Below are 23,977 nucleotides of genomic sequence, written 5' to 3' on the forward strand. Positions count from 1 at the left end.
GTGACACAATTTGAATTTTAAATCCCGGGCTTAGTCCGAATCAGTCGGGTTGTCCGAAGGCCTCGCCCCCCGATTTGTGTCTCATGAAAGTCGGCGCGCGCGCCAATAACCCCTGTTAAATGCGGCGCAAATCGAAAATAGTCGGGAAACCCGACGGAAATGCGGTGTGCAGACCCTTAGTAAATGTGCCCCAAGGAGAACTACTTCCACCTTACTGCGTCTTCTCCTTCTACTTGCAATTTGCTTGCTGGACCTGCCCTGTGTGGATGAGGTCTGCTCCCTATGGACCAGTCAAGATCTAGGCTGCGCTGAAGCCACTCAGGTACCAGGGTAATACAGTTGTCCCCAAGATATTATGCCAGGCCCCAGTGGGAGGACGTTGCAGAATTAATACAGTAATGGCAATCATTTTTAATGGATAAATGGACACAGAAGCTATCCATGCAACCGATCCGTTTAAAATGAAGAGTATGTCCTAGTCAGAACTGTTCATTTATGGACTATAGTTTATAAGACTAAAAAAAACTTTTGTCTGATTCATGCAAAGCCATGAAAAATCTAAAAAAAAATCTTCCACTCTATTATAATCAGCTATAACAGAGTCATATAAATGACTACCAGGACTAGGGATTCCCCATTCAAGCTACAGGAACGGCGTGGGTCAAAGGTTTTCAACTCAAAGATCATGACTGATGGCAGATCAAATCACTTGCGTTGTATATCACGATAATCGGACACGTAAAGAGTCCATCCATCTAGACGCCAGCATGCTTGTGCGCATGCTCGTAGGTCAGGACTTGCCTGAGCGCTCGTGACTAATAATAACTCCCGCGGGCTCGGCCCCGCCTCTGGCCTATCACGCAAGCGTTACCTGTAAAGTATGACGTCACATGATTGGCGTATCTTATCCGCATGTCTTTCAGGAAGAGGGGCGGTACCCCGAGGGATATGAGCGCAGTAAACTCAGGCTGAAAGTGAGGCTGACGATCTGGAGAGTGACAGGCTCCGCGGCCAATCAGGAGCGAAATGCTTCCTGTGCTCACTAATCAGTGAACGCTTTGCTTCCCTGGGGCGGTGCGTAGAGGACAGCAAGATAGTGTGGCAGAAGTTCATGGGGAGACGCTTTTGGATTTTTTTCCCCCTAAACTTCCAATGTGTTGTGAGTTGGACAGTCTGTAGTGAGCCCGGTAACGGAAGCCTCCGCGGACCATCACGTTACGGACGGAGCTATGCAGAATGCTGAGGTCAGCACGGGAATGCTCAGTGGCGGCTTCGAGCATGAGATAGACTCGGTGACTCCTCTCTCGCCCCTTGGCATTGAGGCTGAAGTTTTCCTACCGGGGAAGAAGGTGCATTTCATCGCCGACCTGCCGGCTGGTAGTGACACGCTTGACTTTAAGTTAGCAGCGGCTGCCGTGCTGTCCTCCGGTGCGGGATCCGGCAGTGACGAGGACGAGGTGTCTGAAGTAAGTGCTGTCTCTGCGCTGTGTCGCTTCCTCTCGGCCTGTACTGATCTGTCCTATTTTGGGAACTCCCATTTCTCCTGGCAGAGAGTATGCGGGAGCCCCAGTGTAACCTCTCCTACTGGGATCTGGCTTACTCGCAGTACTTAGGCCTAAACTCTATACCATAGGTAACCTGCAGAGGCTCGCCTGCCTGGTGGCCTGTCCAGCTCCTGGGAAGGTGAAACCATCACCTGAAAGCACTATTTAACACTTTTATTATCCTCTTTACCTCACTTAATGTAAAAAGAAGTGACATTGGCAAGAAGAAGTCCTTGAACCGACCTCTTCTGCCAAGTAAAATTTTGTGTTTCTTAAAGGGATTGTCCAGCAGGATAAGAGATGTTAGGAAAGTGTCAGAACGAGTAAAAAACAAATTAAAGCCATTATAATCATATAGAAATCCCACCACTTCCTGGGTCCCAACTCCCCTTCACTTCCTGGACCTTCTTGACACACAAGAAATGAGAACCAATCTCTGGGCTCAGCAGTGACTTCCTGTGAGCTGTGGGGACATGGTGGCTAATAAATACTACATGGGGAATAATAATCGCTCACATGCTCCACTATGTGGGTAGCACATCTTTGTTTACACTGGGTGATCTGCAAGCAACCATGGGTTGGTAGCACCTTCTTGCCACCTAATTGTGGTCACCTTTACATGGGTGTTATATAAATGCTCATTTTGACTGGTGCTTATCCAAATTTAAAGAGTCTTAACGCTGCTTTTATTTTAAAAGACAACTAATTCTTCTGCCCTTCTAAAACTTTATTTCACAGGACAACCTATTTTTTTTCCCCCTTTCCTGCTTTCTTAAAGATATTGTTCAGCTACTTAAAAGGAACTACTTTCTGAAGTATTTCCCGTGTATATTCCACCTCTCTGCATCATGTCCTTGTAGTAAGCCCTTTGGTTAATATAATTTATTTTATTAAAATGCAAATTAACTGCAGACATTACTGGAGGCTTGGAGTAGCCTCTGCTATGTGCGGGGAAGAATACTACTTTATGCCCCTAAGTAGCCTTTGTGGGTCCACCAATGTGCTTGTCCTTGCCTCCTGTGAACGCAGCCTCTATACTCGGCGCTGGCATAGTGGTTGCTGGTAAGTCCAGCAACCACTGCGGTTGCATTCTTAGCCGGCAAGGAAAAGTAGGTAGGTGGATCTGTGAAGGTTACTGGGGGCATGTTGTAGCTTTTACTCCTGGAGCTCATAGAGCAGTGGTGGCGAACCTATGGCACTGGTGCCAGAGGCGGCACTCGGAACCCTCTCTGTGGGCACCCAGGCCATCACCCCAGAATGAAGTTCACCAGACATAACTCAAAGAATCTGCCTGCAGAATCTTCCTACAATGATAGATGAATTTGCTCTCCTCCTTTCAACTGGGTTGGTGTCCTTTGGAGGCTGAAGGATTGAAAGTTATCAATGAACAAGGAGAATTACATTACTGCTTAAATTCCTGTGCTGGCACTTTGCAATAAATAAGTGGCTTTTGGTTGAAGTTTGGGCACTGAGGCTCAAAAAGGTTCGCTATCACTGGCCTAGGACTTGCTAGGACAGAGCTATTTTAAAGTGACAGGACTACAGATCTGCATTAGCATTGTAGCTCCTGCTCCGGCCCTAACAATTCTTCCTGTTTATGGGACCCTGGAGGGAAGCTACAATGATCACCCAAATTTCTTCTAGCTTCTGCTTAATTGGTGTCTTCAGGGTGCGGATATGAATGAAAGCTGTGACAGAGAAGGGAGTATAAATCATAAATTAAATTTCTACGTTGGCACTTTGTGATAAATAAGTGGGACTTGGTTATAGTTTGGGCACTCGGTCTCTAAAAGGTTCGCCATCACTGTCATAGAGGGTAACCCACATCTGAGAAGCCTCTAAAGATTTGCATATTTATATAATATTTAAAAATGAAAGTGATGTGAACTGTTAGGGGAAGGTGCAGTGAGGTGAATTCTTCCACATAATGAACAGAAAAAGATGGGTGCACATGTGCCTGCTGCTCTAGTCCTCTCTGACACTGATATGGAGAGTACTGTACTCGGCCTCTTCCTTTAGTGCCGTAGACTGTGAATGGAGTGGCAGCACACACATCTGACCTGCTGATCTAGTAATTTGGGGTACCACTGTAACTTCGCTTGACACGCCCGTCCAGCGCCTGATAAAGCGCTGAGCCAGGACAAGGGTGGCGTGGCAGCCGGGCGGAAGTGGTCGGAGCAGAGTGAGCCTGCCCCTGTAAACAAACTAGGTTTGCACCGATACCAGAATGTTGAGTGCGTTACAATACCTGGAGGAGTATCATGATACTTTCAAGAAGAGAGAAAAGTATTATCTGAATTCAATGTTTAGGGTACTGTTTTATGGGCTGTTTACATTGCGCTTAGAAACGCAATGCAAACGTCTGGGTAGGGGCTCAGCCCAATCACGTTTCTATGAATGAAACTAATACGATTGGTAACTATCCACCAGTGTGTTGCGAGGAAAGCTTTCATTTTTATGACTGTTTCTTATCTGTATTGTGAGAGTTGTCCTAGTGATAATATAAATTGTATAATTTATTTGTTACACTTTTATTAATTCAATTTAAATGATTATTTATTTTTTTAATGTATAATGTAGTGATATATAGAGAGCTCTCGGAGAAGATCCATCTCTATATACCAGTGAATTGAGCTTGTGTAATGATACAATACAGCTCTGAGGACAAATCCTCCCATTGACAACCAGTAAGCCCATAGTCTAGTGGATAGAGGCACTGTGGGGGAACATTTATCAGAAGTGTCTCAGGTAAAACTCTTCTAGTTGCCCATGCAAACCAATTGGAACTCTCCTTTAATTTTACAAACAGCTGTGGGAAAATGAAAATCGAGCTCTGATTGGTTGCCACGCGCAACTAGAACAGTCCTGGACTTAGACCCTTTTCCCCCTGTATCTCTATGGCATAGAGTGGAGGTTGAGAGTTCAAATCCTGGCTGGGCAAAGAATATTTAATTAAATAACATGAAATTATTAAGAGACAATGTTTCAGATGAAGCTTTACAGAAATAGAAACGCCATACATAGAGAGATGGTATTTCCCTGTTGACGTTGTTTTAGCTCTACCGCTGGCCAGAACACCTATAACCTTTCTGAGTTTGAATGCATCGAACAAGCGCAAGGTTTCAATGTACCCCAAAACAAACGGGGGAATGGCTCTGATGGACGGGGGAGTGGGAGAGCAGGAGTGTGGGTTTTTTTTTTTTTTTGTTTTTTTTTACAGCCCACCTCTAGATTTTCTGTGACGTAGCTGTTGGTTATTTTGCCTAACATGAGCATCCATCTAAAGTACATGTGTAGTAAAAGGAGAAAGTCGCTTTAGGAGCAGTATTTCCTAAAACAAAAAGATCATTTTTTTTTTTGCATGTCTGAGAAAAGGAAATCAAAGTTGCATCCAGGACTTGGGGCTTATTCAGATGAGCATTTTTCAAAGCTTAAAGAGGACCTTTCACCCAGAATTTCGGCACTAGGAGCTGCTTATTAAAGTAAGCAGCTCCCATTGCTAAAACAAACGAAGCAGTGTTACAATGATGGCGGTTTTGGAAACTTCCGATCAAACACCGCTGCGCTGTACCCTACAAACATCTGACCGCTCTCAAAGCCGTCCGGTGTATTCATAAGGGGGTGGGATTGTGGACAGGATTAGGGGGCGGTGACTGCCTCGTGACGCGCTGCAGTCTCCACCGGCCTATGGAGCGAGCGCTGCGCTCCGGGGAAGAGACAGCGCCTCGGACCGCCCCCTCATGAATGCGCCAGGCCGGAGGTTTACAAAATGTATCCTATGTATGTATCTGATCATATGAAACAGCATGTATCCATGGACTTCTACTCCTCCCCATGCCTCTGTAGAGGCATTCTGTGATTTCATGTGAGCAGATGGGTACATGGGGTACATTGGGCCTACCACTAGTTTCTAAGTTAGATATAAGCTTGGATTGTAACTGGTATATTTCAGGTCAGAAGACAACCATGATACATATACAGACTGAGAACACAGGCATGCATTTGTGGAGATAAAATAGCAACTTCTTAAATCCTAGTATTGGTCAGAACTCCTCAATGAAAAATCAAAGAGCAGCTATATGGTGACATCAAATCCATCTGGACCCCAGCAAATTGGGAACCAAACAAGATGCATCTTCTATGCATCCTTTCAGAGTTGCACATATCTCCTCATCTGAGTGTCCGAGAACAGACTGAGACCCAGGCCTGCATTCATTCCACTCCCTAGGTTCTCAAAATGTTGTTGGGACCCGGCTAGGCTAAGAAAACGTCATCAGCGGCGACACAGCCGCATCATAGTGTGCGCCCGCTGACAGATCGCATGGACGCGACTCTGCTGGCTAGAGAAGAGCCGCTGGGAACCGCGCCGAAGATCGGGAGCCATGCCAAGGATCCAGACACCGGAGGGTGAGTATTACTTTTTTCTTTTTAATTGACTTGTGTATAAGCCGAGGTGAGGTTTTTCAGCACATTTTTTTGTGCTGAAAAATTCGGCTTATACATGAGTATATACGGTACTCCAAATATTTTATTTTTCTTTTCTGCCTGTTGTATTTATATAAACACTAAAACAAGTTTAATAATAGGGATGTACTAATATTTTGCCCTCCATTGTGCCAGACAGTTTGCATGGATACTTGTACTTGGCACAGCTCTCTTGTTTCTCTCTAAAATCTGTCTGTAGCAAGTGCTCCAGCTCATCCACACCCCCTCTTAAGTCTCACATCACACAGTTCAGTCTGATAAAGCAAAGCCCCATTAAGTATCTATTGGTATATTAATACAGGCGGTCCCCTACTTAAGAACACTCGACTTACATACGACCCCTAGTTACAAACGGACCTCTGGATATTGGTAATTTATAGTACTTTAGTCCTAGGCTACAATAAACAGCTATACCAGTTATCAAATGTGTCTGTAATGAAGCTTTAGTGTTAATCCTGATTCTTATGACAACCCAACATTTTTAAAATCCAATTGTCACAGAGACCAAAAAAAGTTCTGGCTGGGATTACAATGAGAAAATATACAGTTCCGACTTACATACAAATTCAACTTAAGAGCAAACCTACAGACCCTATGTTGTATGTAACTCGGGGACTGCCTGTATATGGCCACGAATGTGTGCACTTTGCCGACTGCAAACAACGGTTTGTGTGCATTTGTTTGCAGCCCATTTGTTTGCAGCCCATAATAAAACTAGCATTAACCTCTTACTGGCGCGCGCTCTAATAGTATGGCATGTGTCACAAAATGGTACCACTGAAAACAGCAACTCAACACGTAAAACAAAAAAGCCCTAAACCAGCTCTGTCAACCAAAAAATATTAAATTTATATCTCCGAAAAGATGACGATGCAAAAACAAATGAGATTTTCTTTATATTTGTTTTTTCCAGTAAAAATATATAAATGAGGTATTACCGTAATCGGAGTGATCTATAGAATAAAGATAATATAGTATTTTTAGTGTACGACCCCCAAAAAGAAAGGAAATCAAAATTGACACATTTCTTTTCCTCTATACATTCCTCTATTCAGTTAATAAAATCTCATCAATAGGCTAAAGATCCACTAAAATGAAGTATTTGTAAAGTGCATCTCATGTCGCAAAAAAATAAGCCCTTATGTGTCCAAATTGCCAAAAAAATAAAGATTGTACTGTATAACTATTATAAAGTGACTATGAATAATCTGCTCTGAATGACGCAGCTTCCCTTCGATGCCCTGGCGTGTGCACATACAGCAGGTTAACACCACATATGGGGGATTGTTATACGCGGGAGGGATTGGATATCAAATTTTGTGGAGCGTTTTGGTATTTTATCCACTGAGAATTTGGACATTTTGTGAAAAACACATTCATTTAGCCAAAAAAATTTAAATTTCGAAATTGCATCCAATTTTGTTTTAACCCCTGTAAAACAATTAAAGGGTTAACAGACTTCATAAAAGTTGTTTTACGTACGTACATAGAGGCGCGTCGATTCTGTAATGGGGGAAATTTATGGGGTTTTACTTTTATTTAGGCCTTTCAAAGTGACTTCAAACCTGAGCAGGTCCCTCAATAGCAGGATTTTGCTTTTTTTATGAAAATGTGAAAAATTGTACCTAACATGGTTTTAGACCAGTTTAGGCAGTTTTCTGAAAAGCAGGAACAGACTTTACGCCAAGTAGCTTTTTTAAATTTTGTTTTCCTTTTTCACTCCCCACAGTAAATCTAACTTTTTTTTTAAATGCATTGAAATTGGTGAAAAAAATTAATTTGCGTCATTTTCTGGTGGACTTGGTTTTTACGTCTTTAATTGTACACCTCAAATGACATGTCTCCCGAGGCTGTCATGGTGACAGATAGTTTCTCCTCCAATGACGTTGTGGTAAGCAACGATATAAGCCAAGCTGGCAGTGGCGGGCTAGCACCGAATGTGGGTGTTTGCTGCAATATGCAGAAAACACTTGCCTTATATGGAGAGTGCTCAGCCCGTGAGCCCTCTTCGTACACCTGCAGTTAACGCAGAGAACTGTCTAGTTCTAGTCTACACTAGTCCAAAGAACGATGCATTAATGCATCGTCCACAATGTGGAAGGGTGAGCAGGGCCTGAAACTATTGGGATTCCTGTACTTTGAAGCTCCCCCGTAACACAGTTGTCAGTAACAGCTGCTATGGGGTAAAGCTGGTGGCAGTTTCCTTTCAACCCCTACATGCACCATGATGGTATAGTATGATGTGGTGTGCTGTAGAGACTGTATGGAGAGAGTTAAAGGGCTGTGCTCCTCTCAGTACAGTGTTGGCGTTGCCTGTATTAGGGCTCATTTAGCTGGTGGTTTGCTGACCCGGACCGGATTCACATAATGTCATCGGAGGTTGGCAATCTGTTGCCTGATCTGTTATGTCTGCCAGAGGAACAATTGGGCCACCTACAGTTAAACTACAATAGGGGTGCCTGAAATAATATAAACAAAATTCAAAACAACTCCTCTTTTTGTAGACCGCATATAAAAATAAAATAACCCTTCCTGGCGTGCGCTGTAATAGTACGGCGTGCATCGGGTCCCAGTGCATGGAGAGGGCTCACGGGTAAGTCTTTGAAATCACGTTGCGACTGGCCGCAACATGCAGCAAAGACCCAAGGCTTTCTCATTTTAACCCATTCATTACAATATTTGTGTGACCAAATATAATAGTGGGCTGGCAAATGATGGTTGGCTGATGGAATGCACCTCCCACTGGTTCTGTATACTGCATGTATATATGGCCACACATAAAACTGCACCCCATATGTGGTGGTAATCTGCTGTATGGGCGCGCAGCCGGGCATAGAATGGAAGGAGGCGCCGTCCAGAGCAGATTTGCTATGTCGCATTGTACAGGCTATAATTTTTTTTCTTTTGGACCTATGGGGGCTTATTTATTTTGCCACATGAGATGCACATTTCTGGTACATAATTTTTGGGCATCTGTAGATAATTGGTGAGATTTTATTAACTCTTTGTTGGTGGAGGAAATGATAATCATCGATTTTTGGGAACAATTTTTTTGGCCGTTTACCGTACCATAAAATTAATATATTATATTATTTTTTAATCACTTTTTAGAGCATTTTTTAAAGGTATTAAATGAAAATTATGTTTTTTTTTGGGGGGCGTTTTTGCATTTTGTTCCCCTCGGTGTTTACCCTGCAGGTCCAGTAACGATTTGGTTTTATTATACAGATTGTTACGGGCGCGGCAATACCAAATGTCTGGTGGTTTTCTGTGTTTTTTTTTTTTTTTATACTTATGAAGTGTTTTTATGGGGAGGTGACATTTTAGGGGCTTACATTTTTTATGTATTTTTTTTTATTCTAATGTGTAAACTTCTGTGTTAAACTTTTTTCACTTATTCATACTTGAACTTGAACCAGCGATGCTCTGATCGCTGGTTCAAGTCCAATACTGTTTTACACTGTTCTTGACCACGGCGTGTAAGTGGTTAACACTCGTGATCAGAGCCGGCTCAGATCGTGGGTGTTAGAGCGCAGTGTCAGCTGTACTAGACAGCTGACAGCTGCTGCTTCTGGTGCCGGCTCCATTCGAGAGACGGTATAGCAAGTATCTACCCGCAGGGTCATACTATAACGCCCAGGTGCGCGTAGGGGTTAAACAAGGGGTACCAACAATTGTCCACAGGTGTAGGTCCCAATTTGATATCAAGGAAAACTTTGTCTTGGCCCACAAAAATTATCTTACACTAGTCTATACACCAAGGTAAAAGTTATGGGCTTTAGAATTTGGCATCTGTATAATTTATATTTTTTATATTTTAAATCTACTATAACTTAAAGGGGAAGTGTCATTTGAAACTCTCTGTGAAAGTCATAAAAACACAGCCCATGAGAACTGCACAATTTTTTTTTTTTTTTCTTTGTCAATTGCACCACATTTTGGCATTTTTTCTTTTTTTTTTTTCCCAAATTTTCGTAAATTGCAAAGTAAATATTGACACTTTGAAGCACAATTTTTTTGCTCCTAGAGCTCTGGAAACAAGAAGAAATAGGGCTTTTTGGAGGTGGGGTGTAAAGAAACAGATCTGGTGGACTCCTGTAAAGGTTAAAGGGAATCTGTCACCATGAAAATGCAGTGTGTTCTGCAGGCGGAATAGACAGAGAGATATACAAGTTTGAGAAGTTTTATTATAACTCGTTAATAGTTAAATATTTTTGGGCTGCATTTACACGTGGCATTTATGGCATGCGTTACAAAACTCAATCCATAAGCTGAAGAGATTTGCCTAATTAAATAGCTGTTAACATTTGTGTTTTCAAAATGCATCAGTTAATTCAATTCTTTAACTCCATAGCACTCAGCACCGTACTAGTACTGTGCAGTCTCCCGCTATTTAGCTCTGTGCAGTACTAGTACAGCACTGAGCCGATGCCAGTTCGGCTCTGCAACAGAGCCAAACCAACATCGGGAGTCACTGGGTGTCAGCGGTAATCTACCGAGTAACACTTGTGGTCGGAGTGGGCTCCAATCGCGGGTGTTTAACCCGTTAAATGCTGTGGTCATCTCAACCTAGTTATTTAACTTGCCTTTGGGGGGGATTCTTTCCGATCGCGCAATAAATACTGAATTATACTGTTGCAAAGTACAACGTGTCCTGCAAAAAAGCCATCAACCAACTCTGTAGCCAAAAAAGTAAAACTGTTATGCCATTTGGAAGACAGCAATGCAAAAATGATATTTTTTTTTCACCCCACACTATGGTTTTATTTGGCAAATTTAGTAAAACATAAGCAAAAATATTCATATATGGTATCCCCGTTATCGAAGCAACCCATAAAATAAATGTTATGATTATTAGCCTATATGGTGAACACCAAAAAAAAAAGGTAAAATTTAAATCCTGTATTGATGCTTTTCTACTCCTGCCCTCAAAAAAAAAGTTTTCCAAAACTTTCAACAATAGGGGATATCAACCCCAAAATGGTAACACTGTAAAAAGTATCTCATCCCGCAAAAAAAATCACATGGCCCTAATAACAGAAAAGCTAAAATTTTATAGCCTACAAAAGGGGCCAATGAGGAAACTAAAATCCTGACAGCTGCTGGTCCCTCCTTCCTTCCTGCGCGCCCATAAGTAACGTCTACGTGTGGGGAGATTGCATAACAAATTTTAATGATTTTCTCTTTATCTTTTGGAAATGTGTAAATTTTAGGGCTAAATGAACATCTAACGGACAAAATTGTACCACTCTAAATTTCACCTCCATTTTGATTCAATTACTATAAAGATCTCTAGGGGTTAACAATCTTTCTAAACGCTATTTCTGATAGTTTGAGGGGTGCAGATTTGAAAATGGGTTGATTTTGTAGGGTGGTTTTAATGCTAAATACCGTATATATACTCGAGTATAAGCTGACCCACGTATAAGCAGAGATCTCTAATTTTACCACCAAAAACTGGGGAAGCTATTGACTTGAGTATAAGCCGAGGGTGTAGTATACAGCCTGCCCCCATGTAGTATACAGCCAGCCTGCCCCCTGTATGCCAAGCACATAAAAAAACCAACAAACAAAAAAAACTTAATACAGGCGGTCCCCTACTTACAGACAACCCATAGTTAGATGGACCCCTCTGCCCACTGTGACCTCTGGTGAAGCTCTCTGGATGTTACTATAGTCCCAGGCTGCAATGAGGTGTCTGTAATGAAGCTTTATTGATAATCCTTGGTCTAATTACAGCAAAAATTTTTAAACTCCAATTGTCACTGGGGCAAGAGAAAAAAAATTGTCTAGAACTTCAATTATAAACTATACAGTTTCGACTTGCATAAGAATTCAACTTAAGAACAAACCTCCGCACCCTATCTTGTATGTAACCCGGGGAATGCCTGTACTCGCCCTCCTGCAATACTCGCTCATCCCCGATGCTCGGTGCGGCTCCTTTTCTTTCTTCTCTTTGCTGTAATAGCCGGCAGAGTCGCGTCCATGTGATCTGCTTGCAGGCGCACACTATCATATCATCATAGTGTGCACCGCCTGGGAGATAACATGGATGCGACTCTGCCGGCTAGAGAAGAGAGAAGATGAGCTTCTGGGAACCACACAAAGGATCGGGAGCTGCACCACGGTGAGTATTAAGTGTTGTTTTTTTTTTTTTTTTAACTAATGTATAAACCAAATTTTTGTGCTGAAAAACTCTGCTTATACACGAGTATATAGGGTAGTTTAAATTTCATTCAAAACAGTATTTATCCCCAAAATAGTAAATTCTGAAAATCAATATTCGATTTGTAGGCCGTGTGACATCAAAATAAATTATCCAGACATTTCAAAAATTCTGAAAATGTAAAGTAGACAAATGGGAAATGTTATTCAGCAACTTATTTAGATGGTAAATCTGCCTGAATGCTGCAGTGATTTAGAAAATGGCAAATTTTTCAATTTTGAATTTTTTTTTTTTTTGTAAATAAACGCAAAACTTATCAGCAAAAATTTACCACTAAAATGAAGTACAACATGTGGGGCAAAAACAATCTCAGAATCGCTTTGATAAGTAACAGTGTTCAAAAGTTATAACCATATAAAGCAGCGCATGTCAGAATACAAAAAATGGGGCTGAGCCTTAAGCTACAAAATGGCTGGTCCTTAAGGGGTTAACTGTGGGTTTTGTCAACACAAATGTTAACGGCTATTTAATTGGGCAAATCCCTCTTTAGCTTTTGCAGCCGTGCTCTTGCGATGTTCAGGGCTCAAGTTAATGGTCAATGTGTGGTTTTTAATGTTTTTCTTCAGATTCTCTTCTGCTGTAATCTCGAGGTTACATCATACATCAGTCAGTGCAAGCTCTTTAATAAGCTTTTCTTCAGCCAGTTTTATAAGCAGTGTATAATAAGGTGTGACATATATATGGACCTTTAAAGTAAGCCATACTTGCCATACTTGCTTTAAGTTTAAAGAACTGCACGACTCCACCCATTCTATGCATTTCCAGCATTGTATAACCGGTACAGAAGTTTTAATCCCTTTGCCTGTGATCCAATTACAATTCTATGTTAAGTTTAATGAGGGTTCCACACAATCCTGCCTCAGAATCTGCAACACAGAATGTTTCCTGCAGATTTTAGTGTTTTTTGTTCACCACATCTGCATATCTGGACCAGTAGATGAGTTGAATAGATAGGAGCAGGCTTTTGATCTGTTTCAATGTGATGTATGGTACCATAAAAAAAATAGGCACTTGACATTATGCTAATTAGCCTTGGGGTGTTCACAGGCTTACACTGCCTCCCTCCCCGCTACCTGATGTAATCTTAAAGCAGTAGAGGAAATTTCAGTTCACAGTGGAAGGAGGAAATGCTCCCTGCCCAGTGTAACCGCCTGTGAATCTGCAGCATAGATCTCTGGTAAGGGCACCAGGAGCCCTTCATGCTTATAAGCATAATCTGAAAAGTTGATTTTAAGGCCACAGATGGCAAATACAGGAGATAATGGATAACAAATATAGGATGATAACCACAATCACGCTGGATCTATGAGGAAGCATCCCTGGTTGATTTTGTTTTACTTTAACATGCACAGTACAAACAAAGATATATTCCTGTAGAGAACCTGAAGCAGAACTGTGCTGGTAGCAGGAGAGGATCCAGGAGCATTACAGTAGAGATCAGCTAAAAGTACTTGGGTCCTGGGTCATCTCCTGCAGGCACTCTGGTTGTATACGTTGAGGTCAGGACCCAGAGCACAGCGGCAGAAGATGACCTGGGAGCGGCAAGTACTTTTTGGCTGCACTCACTGCTACCCGGCCTCTAGCACCAATTATCTGCCATCAGTTATTGAAGTGCTCATTGGACTGTCAGCAACAGGTCTCATCGCACTGTGTCGTTCAATATATGGGACATGTCCTACAATCAGAAGGTTTGCGGCAGCAGTCACTCGGCTTTCTATGGAGAGGGGAGGGGTGAACATATCATACACACTCAATTACAGCAGCCCTCTGTAGTTGGTCCGTATGTATAGGAGACTTGACATGTTCAGCAGGACTCTATATGGTAGGTATATAGAAGAACAAGCAAAGTGATGTTGAGAGGGTTTGATTGGCGATGTCATCCTATCGTTCACCAAAGTAACTGAAATCGCGCCTGGTGCACAAAATGTGGGATGAGGAACTATTAAATTATCATGTTTAAAATGCCATTTTAGCTGGATGCTAAAAAAAAAAATGTTTGGGCTTTTAGAAACGTGATATGATCTGAGGCTAAAAAAGTGATTGTAAGTGAATACGCCCTCAGATTCTGCTTACAATTGGTTTAACCCCTTAAGGACGGAGGGTTTTCCGGCTCTTTTCTCGCTCTCCAACTTCAAAAATCCATAACTTTTTCATTTTTCCGTGTACAGACCTGTGTGAGGGCTTATTTTGTGCGTAACAAATTTTACTTTCCCGTAATGTTATTTATTTTAACATGCCGTGTACTGCGAAGCTGAAAAAAAATTCCAAATGTGGAAAAATTGAAAAAAAACCGCACGTGCGTCACGTTCTTGTGGGCTCAGTTTTTACGACTTTCACTCTTCGCTCCAAATAACACGCCTACTTTATTCTTTGGTTCGGTGCGATCGCGGTGATACCAAATTTATATAGGTTTTATTGTGTTTTAATACATTTTCAAAAATTAAACGAATGTGTACAAAAAAGAAAAAAATTTTTTTGCCATCTTCTGACGCTAATAACTTTTTCATACTTTGGCGCACAGAGATGTGTGAGGGGTCATTTTTTGCGAAATGAGGCGACGTTTTCATTGCTACCATTTTGAGGTCTGTGCGACATTTTGATCATTTTTTATTTCATTTTTTATGTTATGTAAAAAGGTGTAAAAGTCGCATTTCGGACATTTGGGCGCCATTTCCCGCCTCGGAGGTCACCGCCGCCTGTAACCGTTTTTATATTTTGATAGATCGGGCATTTTGGGACGCGGCGATACCTAATATGTCTGTGATTTTTACTGTTTGTTATGTTTTATATCCGTTCTAGGGAAAGGGGGGTGATTTGAACTTTTAATATTTTATTAATTTTTTTTATTTTTTAAACTTTTTTTTTTATTTTTTTTTTCACTATCTTTTAGACCATCTAGGGTACATTAACCCTAGATGGTCAGATCGCTCCTACCATATACTGCAATACTTCTGTATTGCAATATATGGCATTTTTGCAGCACATTCATTACAATGAGCCACTGGCTCATTGTAACGAATCTGCAGCTGCCAGATAGCCTCGTGTCAAAAGAAGACACGAGGCTACCATGGCAACCGATCGCCGCCCCCCGATGACGTTCGGGGGCGTGGCGATCGGAAAAAAGATGGCGGCGCCCGCGCGCCGCCGTCTTTTAAACGCCGCCGGCGACTTTGCCGGCGGCGTTGAAGGGGTTAATAGCCGCGATCGGTGCAAGCACCGACCGCGGTTATTAGCGGTGGGGGTTTTGTGCAATATGCAAAAACCCCCACCTTTGTATGAAGAGGACTCAGCCCGTGAGCCCTCTTCATACACTCCTTACACCTCTGCGCCGTAGAGCTACGGCGCAGAGCGTTAAGGGGTTAAAGATCATTTCAAAAATGGGGCTCAGCTTCTCTGTTGACATCCCTACGTTGCTGTCGTGTAGTGGCAACTCCGGCCACAAAAAATACCCCTCCCCCCCCCCCCCGCCCCTCCCCCCCCCCCCCCCAATCCTGTCATATGTAAATAACACAGGTAGTCCCCTGGTTACATACAAGATAGGTTCTGTAGTTTTGTTCTTAAGTTGAATTTGTATGTAAGTTGAAACTGTATATTTTATAATGGTAGGTCCAGACAAAATTTTTCTTTGCCCCAGTGACTATTGGAGTTTTAAATTTTTTTTGCTGTAATTGGACCAAGGATTATCAATAAAGCTTCATTAGACACTTTACAGCTGATTATTGCAGTCTGGGACTATAGTAACATCCGCAGAGGGGTCTGTCTTTAACTATGGGTCATCTGTAAGTCACGTGCAGTGAGTCCTGCCTTTTTGCCACCAGTTGCTATTTTACACTCAAATGATTACTCTAAATCAGGGGTCAGGAACCTTTTTGGTCGAGAGAGCCATGAATGCCACATATTTTAAAATGTTATTCCGTAAGAGCCGTACAATATGCACATGCCCCCCAGTAGATAGGTAATCCCTGTGTCACGGGTGCCCCTGCGAACTACTTCTCGAATCACAGACACACCCGTGCCCCTCTCCGTGGCGGCGCCCCTTTCCGAGCTCACTCACCTCTCCACGTTCCTACACGTCCGGGCTGGCCAGTGCGCACGTGCCGGCAATCACGGATTTGAAGGGCCAGCGTGCTGCTGATTGCCGCTGCTCACTTCCTGGGTTCCTATAAAGACCGGCGGCTCCCAGGATTCCCTGACGGAACTTAGTGCTATGAGGAAGCTTTCCACAGTGCTCCTGATTCTGCTCCTTAACTGCCAGCCCTGACGTCTTGCTCCGTCCCCGACCTTGCATCATTGCTGCCTGCCTTGACCGTCTACCTGTTCCTGACCACGAGACTGCCTAGTGATCCTGCACCTCGACCTTGGCTACCACCATGGACAAGACGCGCCTATGGAACGACCTGGTGGCACCACGCTGTAGCGGGACCATCCTGCTTTGCAGCGGGCTCTGGTGAAGACTGGGTGCCACTTAAATTCCGGTCCCAGGTGTCTGCTTACATCATCATCCGCGGTGGTCCAGGGGGTTCACTACTCCAAATCCTGACACCCACCACATGCCTCCCAGTAGATAGGTAGTCCCAGCACATGCATCCTAGCAGATAGGTAGCCCCAGCACATACCCCCAGTATATAGGTAGATACAGCACATACTCCCAGTAAATAGGTAGCCATAGCACATGCCCCCAAGTAAATAGGTAGCCACAGCACATGCCCCCCAGTAAATAGGTAGCCACAGCACATGCTTCCCAGTATAGAGGTAGTCCCAGCACATGCCCCCAGTAGATAGGTAGCCACAGCACATACTCCCAGTAGATAGGTAGCCACAGCACATGCCCCCAAATAGATAGGTAGCCAAAGCACATGTCCTCCAGTATATAGGTAACCAAAACACATGTCCTCCAGTATATAGGTAGCCACAGCACATGCCCCCAGTAGATAGGTTGCCACAGCACATGCCCCCAGTAGATAGGTAGCCCCATCACATGCCTCCCAGTAGATAGGTAGTCACAGCACATGCCCCCAAGTAGATAGGTAGCCACAGCACATGCCCCAAGTAGATAGGTAGCCACAGCACATGCCCCCAAGTAGATAGGTAGTCACAGCAAAAAAAAAAATGCACTTACCAGCGCTCCCTGCAGCCAGTTCCTCATCACTACCATGCTCTTCTCTTTGACCCAGGCTTAGATGATGGTGGCGATGGCGCCTAGGACGTACAAAGGACATAGGCAGAGGTAACATCGCTGCCTGTGTCCAGTGATCAGTCAAAGACACACAGCCCTCACTATTTATTAAAGATCTGTCTGAGAGCCAGATGCAGCCAACAAGAGAGCCATATCTGGCTCCCGAGCCATAGGTTCCCTACCCCTGCTCTAAATTATATATATTTTATATTATATGAAGCAAGGAATGTCCTGTGCAATGTGTTCTGTCCACGGGATCAAATGGGTCTGTTGAATAGGTCAAAAATAAGCTTTGATGATGACCTTATTTGTCTTCCTCCTCTATAGGTAGAATCCTTCATTTTGGACCAAGAGGACAATTCAGTGCTGAAGACTGTATCAGAACTTTTTTTATCTACTGCTGCAGAAGTGGCAGATCTGCGGACAGTTGACCCTGCAACACAAGCGCGTCTAGAAGCTGTACTAGAAGCAGCAGGTGGGTCTAATAATGCGTTCTTGTAGACCATGATATCCAGGCTATAGCATCTCAGCATCACCTCTCACCAATGGTGTGGTACAAATTTTAACAAAAACATAACCCCCCTCCTTCCCGACTGGTTATAAGAAAACAAGAGCTTGTACTATCCTTTTCTTATCGCTCACCTTGTCCAGCATGGCCTCCCGCCATTGCCGTGCCTCTGTTTGTATTTAGAGGCAGGACATGCCGACCAAATCACTGCCATGCTCCAGACATGGCATTAGATTCAATGCTGTAGCCGACAACACGAAGTTGGCAGAACGGAGCATGTCTGCCTGTCTGTGGATACAGAGGCATGGCACTGACAGACCGCAGGACAACAGGAGCGCCGGTGATGGGAAGTATAAGCTCTTTTTCTTATCTCCTCCTAGCTGGTTGTGTTTTTGTTTTGAACCTTGACAACCCCTTTTTGTCGATTTTTAATAGTGGTCCACACAATTTTTTATTTTTTTTTTACTTTATAAAAATGTTTTTTTTTTTTTTGTTTTTTTTTTTTAAAAGCTACTTGAAAGAGGGGGTAAATATTAATGTTAAACCCCTTTCATCTTGAACCTAACCACCCAATGTCTTTTGACGGTGCCTGCTGCAGGTCTCGAGTCTACAGCAGCCAATTATAGTCAGCCAGAGACCATAGGTAGAAGGCAGGAGCAGCATAGTGCTGAGGCAGTGCTATGCAGAGAATACAGGAGCTGGCAGAATCCCCAGGGATCTTTTATGACCTCATTGGACATATAAAATGAAAAACACAAATGCATAAGAAATGTTAGTCAATATATAGAAATTCATGAATATTTCCACCCCAAAAATTAAAATAAAATCTACTAAAAAAAAATACATTGCTATAGTAGCCCATTTGGCCTGAGATTATACATATTATATATCAAAATGACCGTCACCAGCTGGAACATTCATTTATAATGGTCACGTACAGTTAATTTAAAAATGTAAAAGGTTTTTTTTTTTGTTTTTTTTTTGTTACAACATTTTGTAACTCCCAAAACAAATAAAATAAATGAAAAAGTGTGCATTTTTTAACGGACTGCTTAAAAACTGCACAAAAACGTGTTCAAAATGCCACATGTGCCGCTGGCCTCAGGGGAATTTGCTAAAAATGCTTTTAGTGGCTTGGGCGGGGGGGGGGGGGGATGGAGAGGTGTTTGTGTGCATTTGGTGTTGTTCAAAACAATTGGCCAGGTTTGGAGACTTGAAAGAGTTAATGTATAATTAATGTTTATTATTTTGAGCCGAAACCAGAAGCGACCAGGTACATATAAAAGTAATGTTGTGCTTTTTGTATTATCAGAACTTTCATGTACACATGCAAATATTATAATATTTATAAATAGATACTGATACTGTTTTGTATGACATTTTTACTGAATGTTTACTTTTTATTTACTTGATATCAATGTGTAATATAGGAATTGGTAAGCTGTCCACTGCAGATGGGAAAGCCTTTGCGGATCCTGAAGTGCTCCAGAGACTGACCTCATCTGTTAGCTGTGCTTTGGATGAAGCGGCTGCTGCTCTGACTCGGATGAGGGCAGACAATTTTCATACAGGACAGGTTGACAAGTATGTGTTCATGCCATTTGTCATTCATTAATATTGCTATAAAGGTTTTAAATGAAATCCTGCTGATTTTAATACATACCAATGGGCCCTTCAATTAGTATATCCATGACTAAAGAGTTCATTGATTTTAAAACCATTGGGTATTGATAAATTGTGTGTGGCTAATGATTTAACCCCTTAGCGCTCTGCGCCGTAGCTGTACTGCGCTGAGTCCCGCGATTAGCGCTCAGCGCAGTACAGCTACTGCGCAGAGCCGATGCCGGTTCAGCGCTGTATAGCAGCCGAACCGGCATCGTTAGACGCGGCATTTAACATGCCTTCTGGGGGTCTTTACCCCACGATCTACCCCCCCCCCCCCGGGGATCGGGGGGGGCGATCGCTGTTTTGGCTCCTCTGGGGTCCGATCGGGACCCCAGAGAAGCCTGGAGATTTTACCTTTTAAGATGGCGTCTGTGACGTCATCTTAAAGGCAAAGTGTCTTCCTATGCATCTGCATCTTAGTATTGCAGAGTATTATCAAGAACAAGCAATCAGATGATTGCTTGTTCATATCCCATGGTGGATCAAGTAAAAAATGTACAAAATAATGTTTTTCAATAAAAAATTACTTTATAAATCACTAAAAATGCCCATAAGCCCCAAAACATATAAAGAGACATATAACGCTCAAAAAAGTCTAAATCATAACACAAACCCCACATATATAGTATCACCGTGTCCGTAACAATCCATAGAATAAAACTAAATAACTATTGAACCCATATGATGAACGCCGTAAAAAAAAACATCAAAAACCCGCCAAAAATTATGATTTTTACCTATTATATCCCACTAAAAATGCAATAAAAAGTGATCAACAAAACATATGTACTCCAGAATGATATTGTTGCAAAGAACAACATGTCCCACAAAAAACAAGCCATCAACCAGCTCTGTAGCCAAAAACGTAACAATGTTATGCCACTTGGAAGACAGCGATGCAAAAATGATAGATTTTTCCCCACATTAGGGTTTTATTTGGCAAATTTAGTAAAACATAAGAAAAAATATTCATGTCTGGTATCCCCGTAATCGTATCGACCCATAGAATAAAGATAACAGGATTATTAGGCTATACGGTGAACACGAAAAAAAAAAAGTAAAAAATCCAGTACAGAATTGGTGCTTTTCTACTCATGACCTCAAAAAAAGTTCAAAAATTTTCAACAATAGGTGATACCAACCCCAAAATGGTAACACTGGAAAAAGCATCTCGTCCCGCAAAAAAAATGCCGTCACATGGCCCAAATAACGGAAAAGCGAAAATTTTATAGCCTTCAAAAGGGGGCAACCAGAAAACTAAAATCCTGGCAGCTGCAGGGTGCTCCTTCCCTTCTGCGCCTCGCTGTGCCCCCATAACACAAGTAACGGCCACATGTGGGGGGTCGCTGCACTCAGGAGAAATTGTAGAACAAATTTTATGGGGAGTTTTCTCTTTTTTATCTTTTGGAAATGTGTCAATTTTAGGGCTAAATGAACGTATAACCGACAAAATTTGACCATTCTAAATTTCACCGCCATTTTGATTCAATTACTATGAAGATCTCAAGTGGTTAACAATCTTTGTAAATGCTGTTTCTGATAGTGTGAGGGGTGCAGATTTGAAAATGGGTTGGTTATATAGGTGGTTTTGTTGCTAAATATGTAAAATTTGATTTCAAACAGTATTTATCCCCAAAATAGTCAATTCCGAAAATACGGAAAATCACTATTCGATTTGTAGGTCGCGTGATGTCAAAATAAATTATCCAAACATTTCAAAAATTATGAAAATGTAAAGGAGACAAATGGGAAATGTTATTCTGCAAGTTATTTAGGTGGTAAATCGATCTGCCTGAAAACGTGGTGATTTTGAATTTCGAAAATGGCAAATTTTTCTAAAAATTCATCATTTTTTTTTCTTTTTTTTTGTAAATAAACACAACTTATCAGCCAAAATTTACCACTAAAATGAAGTACAACATGTGGGGAAAAACAATCTCAGAATCGCTTTGATAAGTAACAGTGTTCAAAAGTTATTACCACAGGAAGAGACACTGGTCAAATTTAAAAAAAAAGTTGCGAGCCTTAACCTGCAAACAGGCTGCGTCCTTAAGGGGTTAAAGGGAACCTGTCATGTCGATTTGGTACACTAAACCACCAGTCCAGATGGACCAAGAGCTGTGGATGGATTAGTCCCAAATAACCCTGTATGATTTTTTTTTTCTTAGTTTTTTTTTTTAATACTGTACTCCTGCTTTTTTAAAAAAAAAAAAAAATCTTTATTCTCGTTGCCTCCGGCGCCCATGCGTTGTGCTTAGTGAAGCCTCTGTAGTACACCTTGGCCTCACTGCTTGAGCACCTTTAGGCTTATCTCAACATTTTATCCACCTACAGTACTCCATACATATCGATTTGGGGCCCTAATCGGGTCCTCTAGTTGGTTTAGGGTCCTAAATCGACCTGAATGGTTTAATTTCTCCTTGGGTGAAAAGTTGTACGTTTCAGGTAAAGGTATTTTTGAAATTGTAGACTCCCTTCTTTCAATCTATCTCTGCTTTGCTGAGATGTATGACAGTTTTACTGATCCCTACCTAATTCACCCAATTTTTTTAATTTATATTTGCTATCGGCACTAGTGTTCTCTAGTTCTTTTGGGTATTTTTTTACCTCTATTTTTTTTACCACCTGTGCTAGAACCATTTCCTTTTCGTCAGTAGATAATTGAGAGCAGTTCACACTTCTGTTAGTGTGCTTTCACAATTTACATTTCGCTTTTGATTACTAATGAGTACTGTTTTGTGTTATTTTCATGCAAAATGCCAAAAACTCGTGAATGCGTCAATGGGCCAAGCCCAGCGTTTGCAAGGCATTTCTAAATGCAACGTAAACTCCTCGTGTCACCTCACTCTTGGGTCTCCAGTAATTTCCTTCAGTTATTTTGCGATAAAACCAGGAGTGGTTGAACCTGTTCTGTTATTATTTTATTTTATTTTTTTACCTCACTTGGTTTTGCTTAAAATAATTGAAGATCTAACTGACCCTCTGAAGATGGCTGAAAACTCATCAATCAACCCCTGGAGATAACGAGCATACATTGGATAGTCTACCACCCATAAACTGGTGGTAGATGTCCTTATATGCTTCCCTTGGGGATTTCTTATGCTGGTATTACTTAATGAGATTCTAGAGCCACATAAATTTATTTATTTACTAACTGTCTTACCCTTCTCAACATTTTAAAGTTGGTGTAATTGTCTTAGACTTTCGCTATATTAATGTAAGGCATTTGAACTTTTTTTTTTTTTTTACGTCCTTTGATATTTTTTTCTCATTTAGTGCTTCTTTATTTATGTTTGTTTTGTTTTCAGTCGAAGTTTGGCAGAAGCTTGTTCAGATGGAGATGTAAATGTGGTACGGAAACTCCTCAATCAAGGTAGAAGCGTGAATGAGCATTCTAAGGAAGGCGAGAGTCTTCTTGGCTTGGCTTGTTTAGCAGGATATTATGAACTGGTACAAGTGAGTATGAGCAAAAAATAAAACTTGGGTCATAAAATAAGGAACTCTAGAGTAAATGAACTACAGAAAAGAACGCGGACCAAATTTTAAAGGGACACTCCAGCCAAAACTAAAATTTCCATATGCCCCAATATGGTACTACAACAGTGTCCACCTCTTCTTACTTGCTGTAAAGTAGGGGAATAGTAATAGATAATCTTGATGTTGTGCCCAAACTGACACTGTAAATATAAAACTATACCGCAATTAAATTCCAGTTTAAAATCCAATTTTGTTTTTTTTTTCTGTTCTCATCTGTATTTTAATGTATTCAAATCAGAAAATTACTATTGTGCTATATATATGACCGATTCTTGTTTCCTACACTTTTTGGATTATTTTAGGTGTTGCTTGCAATGCATGCGAATGTTGAAGACCGAGGGAGTAAAGGTGATATCACACCTTTAATGGCAGCAGCTAGTGGAGGATTTGTGGATATTGTTAAGGTCCTCCTACTACACTCTGCAGATGTCAATGCACGGTCTTCAACTGGTGAGTTTCTCTCCTCTTATGTCTGTGTTTTGACATAAAGTTCATTTATTATTTTTTTTTATTTTGACATTTTCCGTTTTTAGGGAATACGGCTTTAACCTATGCGTGTGCTGAAGGATTTGTTGATGTTGTTAAAGTTTTATTAGAAGAAGGTGCCAATACAGAGGACCATAATGAAGATGGACACACGGCATTAATGGAAGCTGCCAGTGCCGGTCATGTAGAGATTGCAAGAATTTTGCTGGAAAATGGAGCCGGCATTAATACTCACTCAAATGAGTTTAAAGAGAGTGCTCTGACGTTGGCGTGCTATAAAGGTTTGTAATTATGAAAAAAATCCCTATTTAAATACCCATTGACTTTACTTGTATTGGAGTTTTGTAGAC

General features: G+C 41.7%; 1 protein-coding gene across 1 annotated transcript in view; it reads left to right on the forward strand.

The window, feature by feature from the left end:
- Positions 1–950: 950 nt before the first annotated feature.
- Positions 951–23,977, forward strand: part of ANKHD1 (ankyrin repeat and KH domain containing 1) — a 66,093-nt gene continuing 43,066 nt past the window's right edge. The window contains exons 1-6 of the mRNA XM_072145778.1: positions 951–1,466; positions 17,759–17,906; positions 19,370–19,523; positions 22,913–23,060; positions 23,444–23,591; positions 23,675–23,908. Of these exons, the coding sequence (XP_072001879.1) occupies positions 1,230–1,466; positions 17,759–17,906; positions 19,370–19,523; positions 22,913–23,060; positions 23,444–23,591; positions 23,675–23,908 (1,069 nt within the window). The 5' untranslated portion in view covers positions 951–1,229. The remainder of the gene's footprint in view (positions 1,467–17,758; positions 17,907–19,369; positions 19,524–22,912; positions 23,061–23,443; positions 23,592–23,674; positions 23,909–23,977) is intronic.

Source organism: Engystomops pustulosus, chromosome 4 (assembly GCF_040894005.1).
Source record: "Engystomops pustulosus chromosome 4, aEngPut4.maternal, whole genome shotgun sequence".
Taxonomy (NCBI): Eukaryota; Metazoa; Chordata; class Amphibia; order Anura; family Leptodactylidae; genus Engystomops; species Engystomops pustulosus.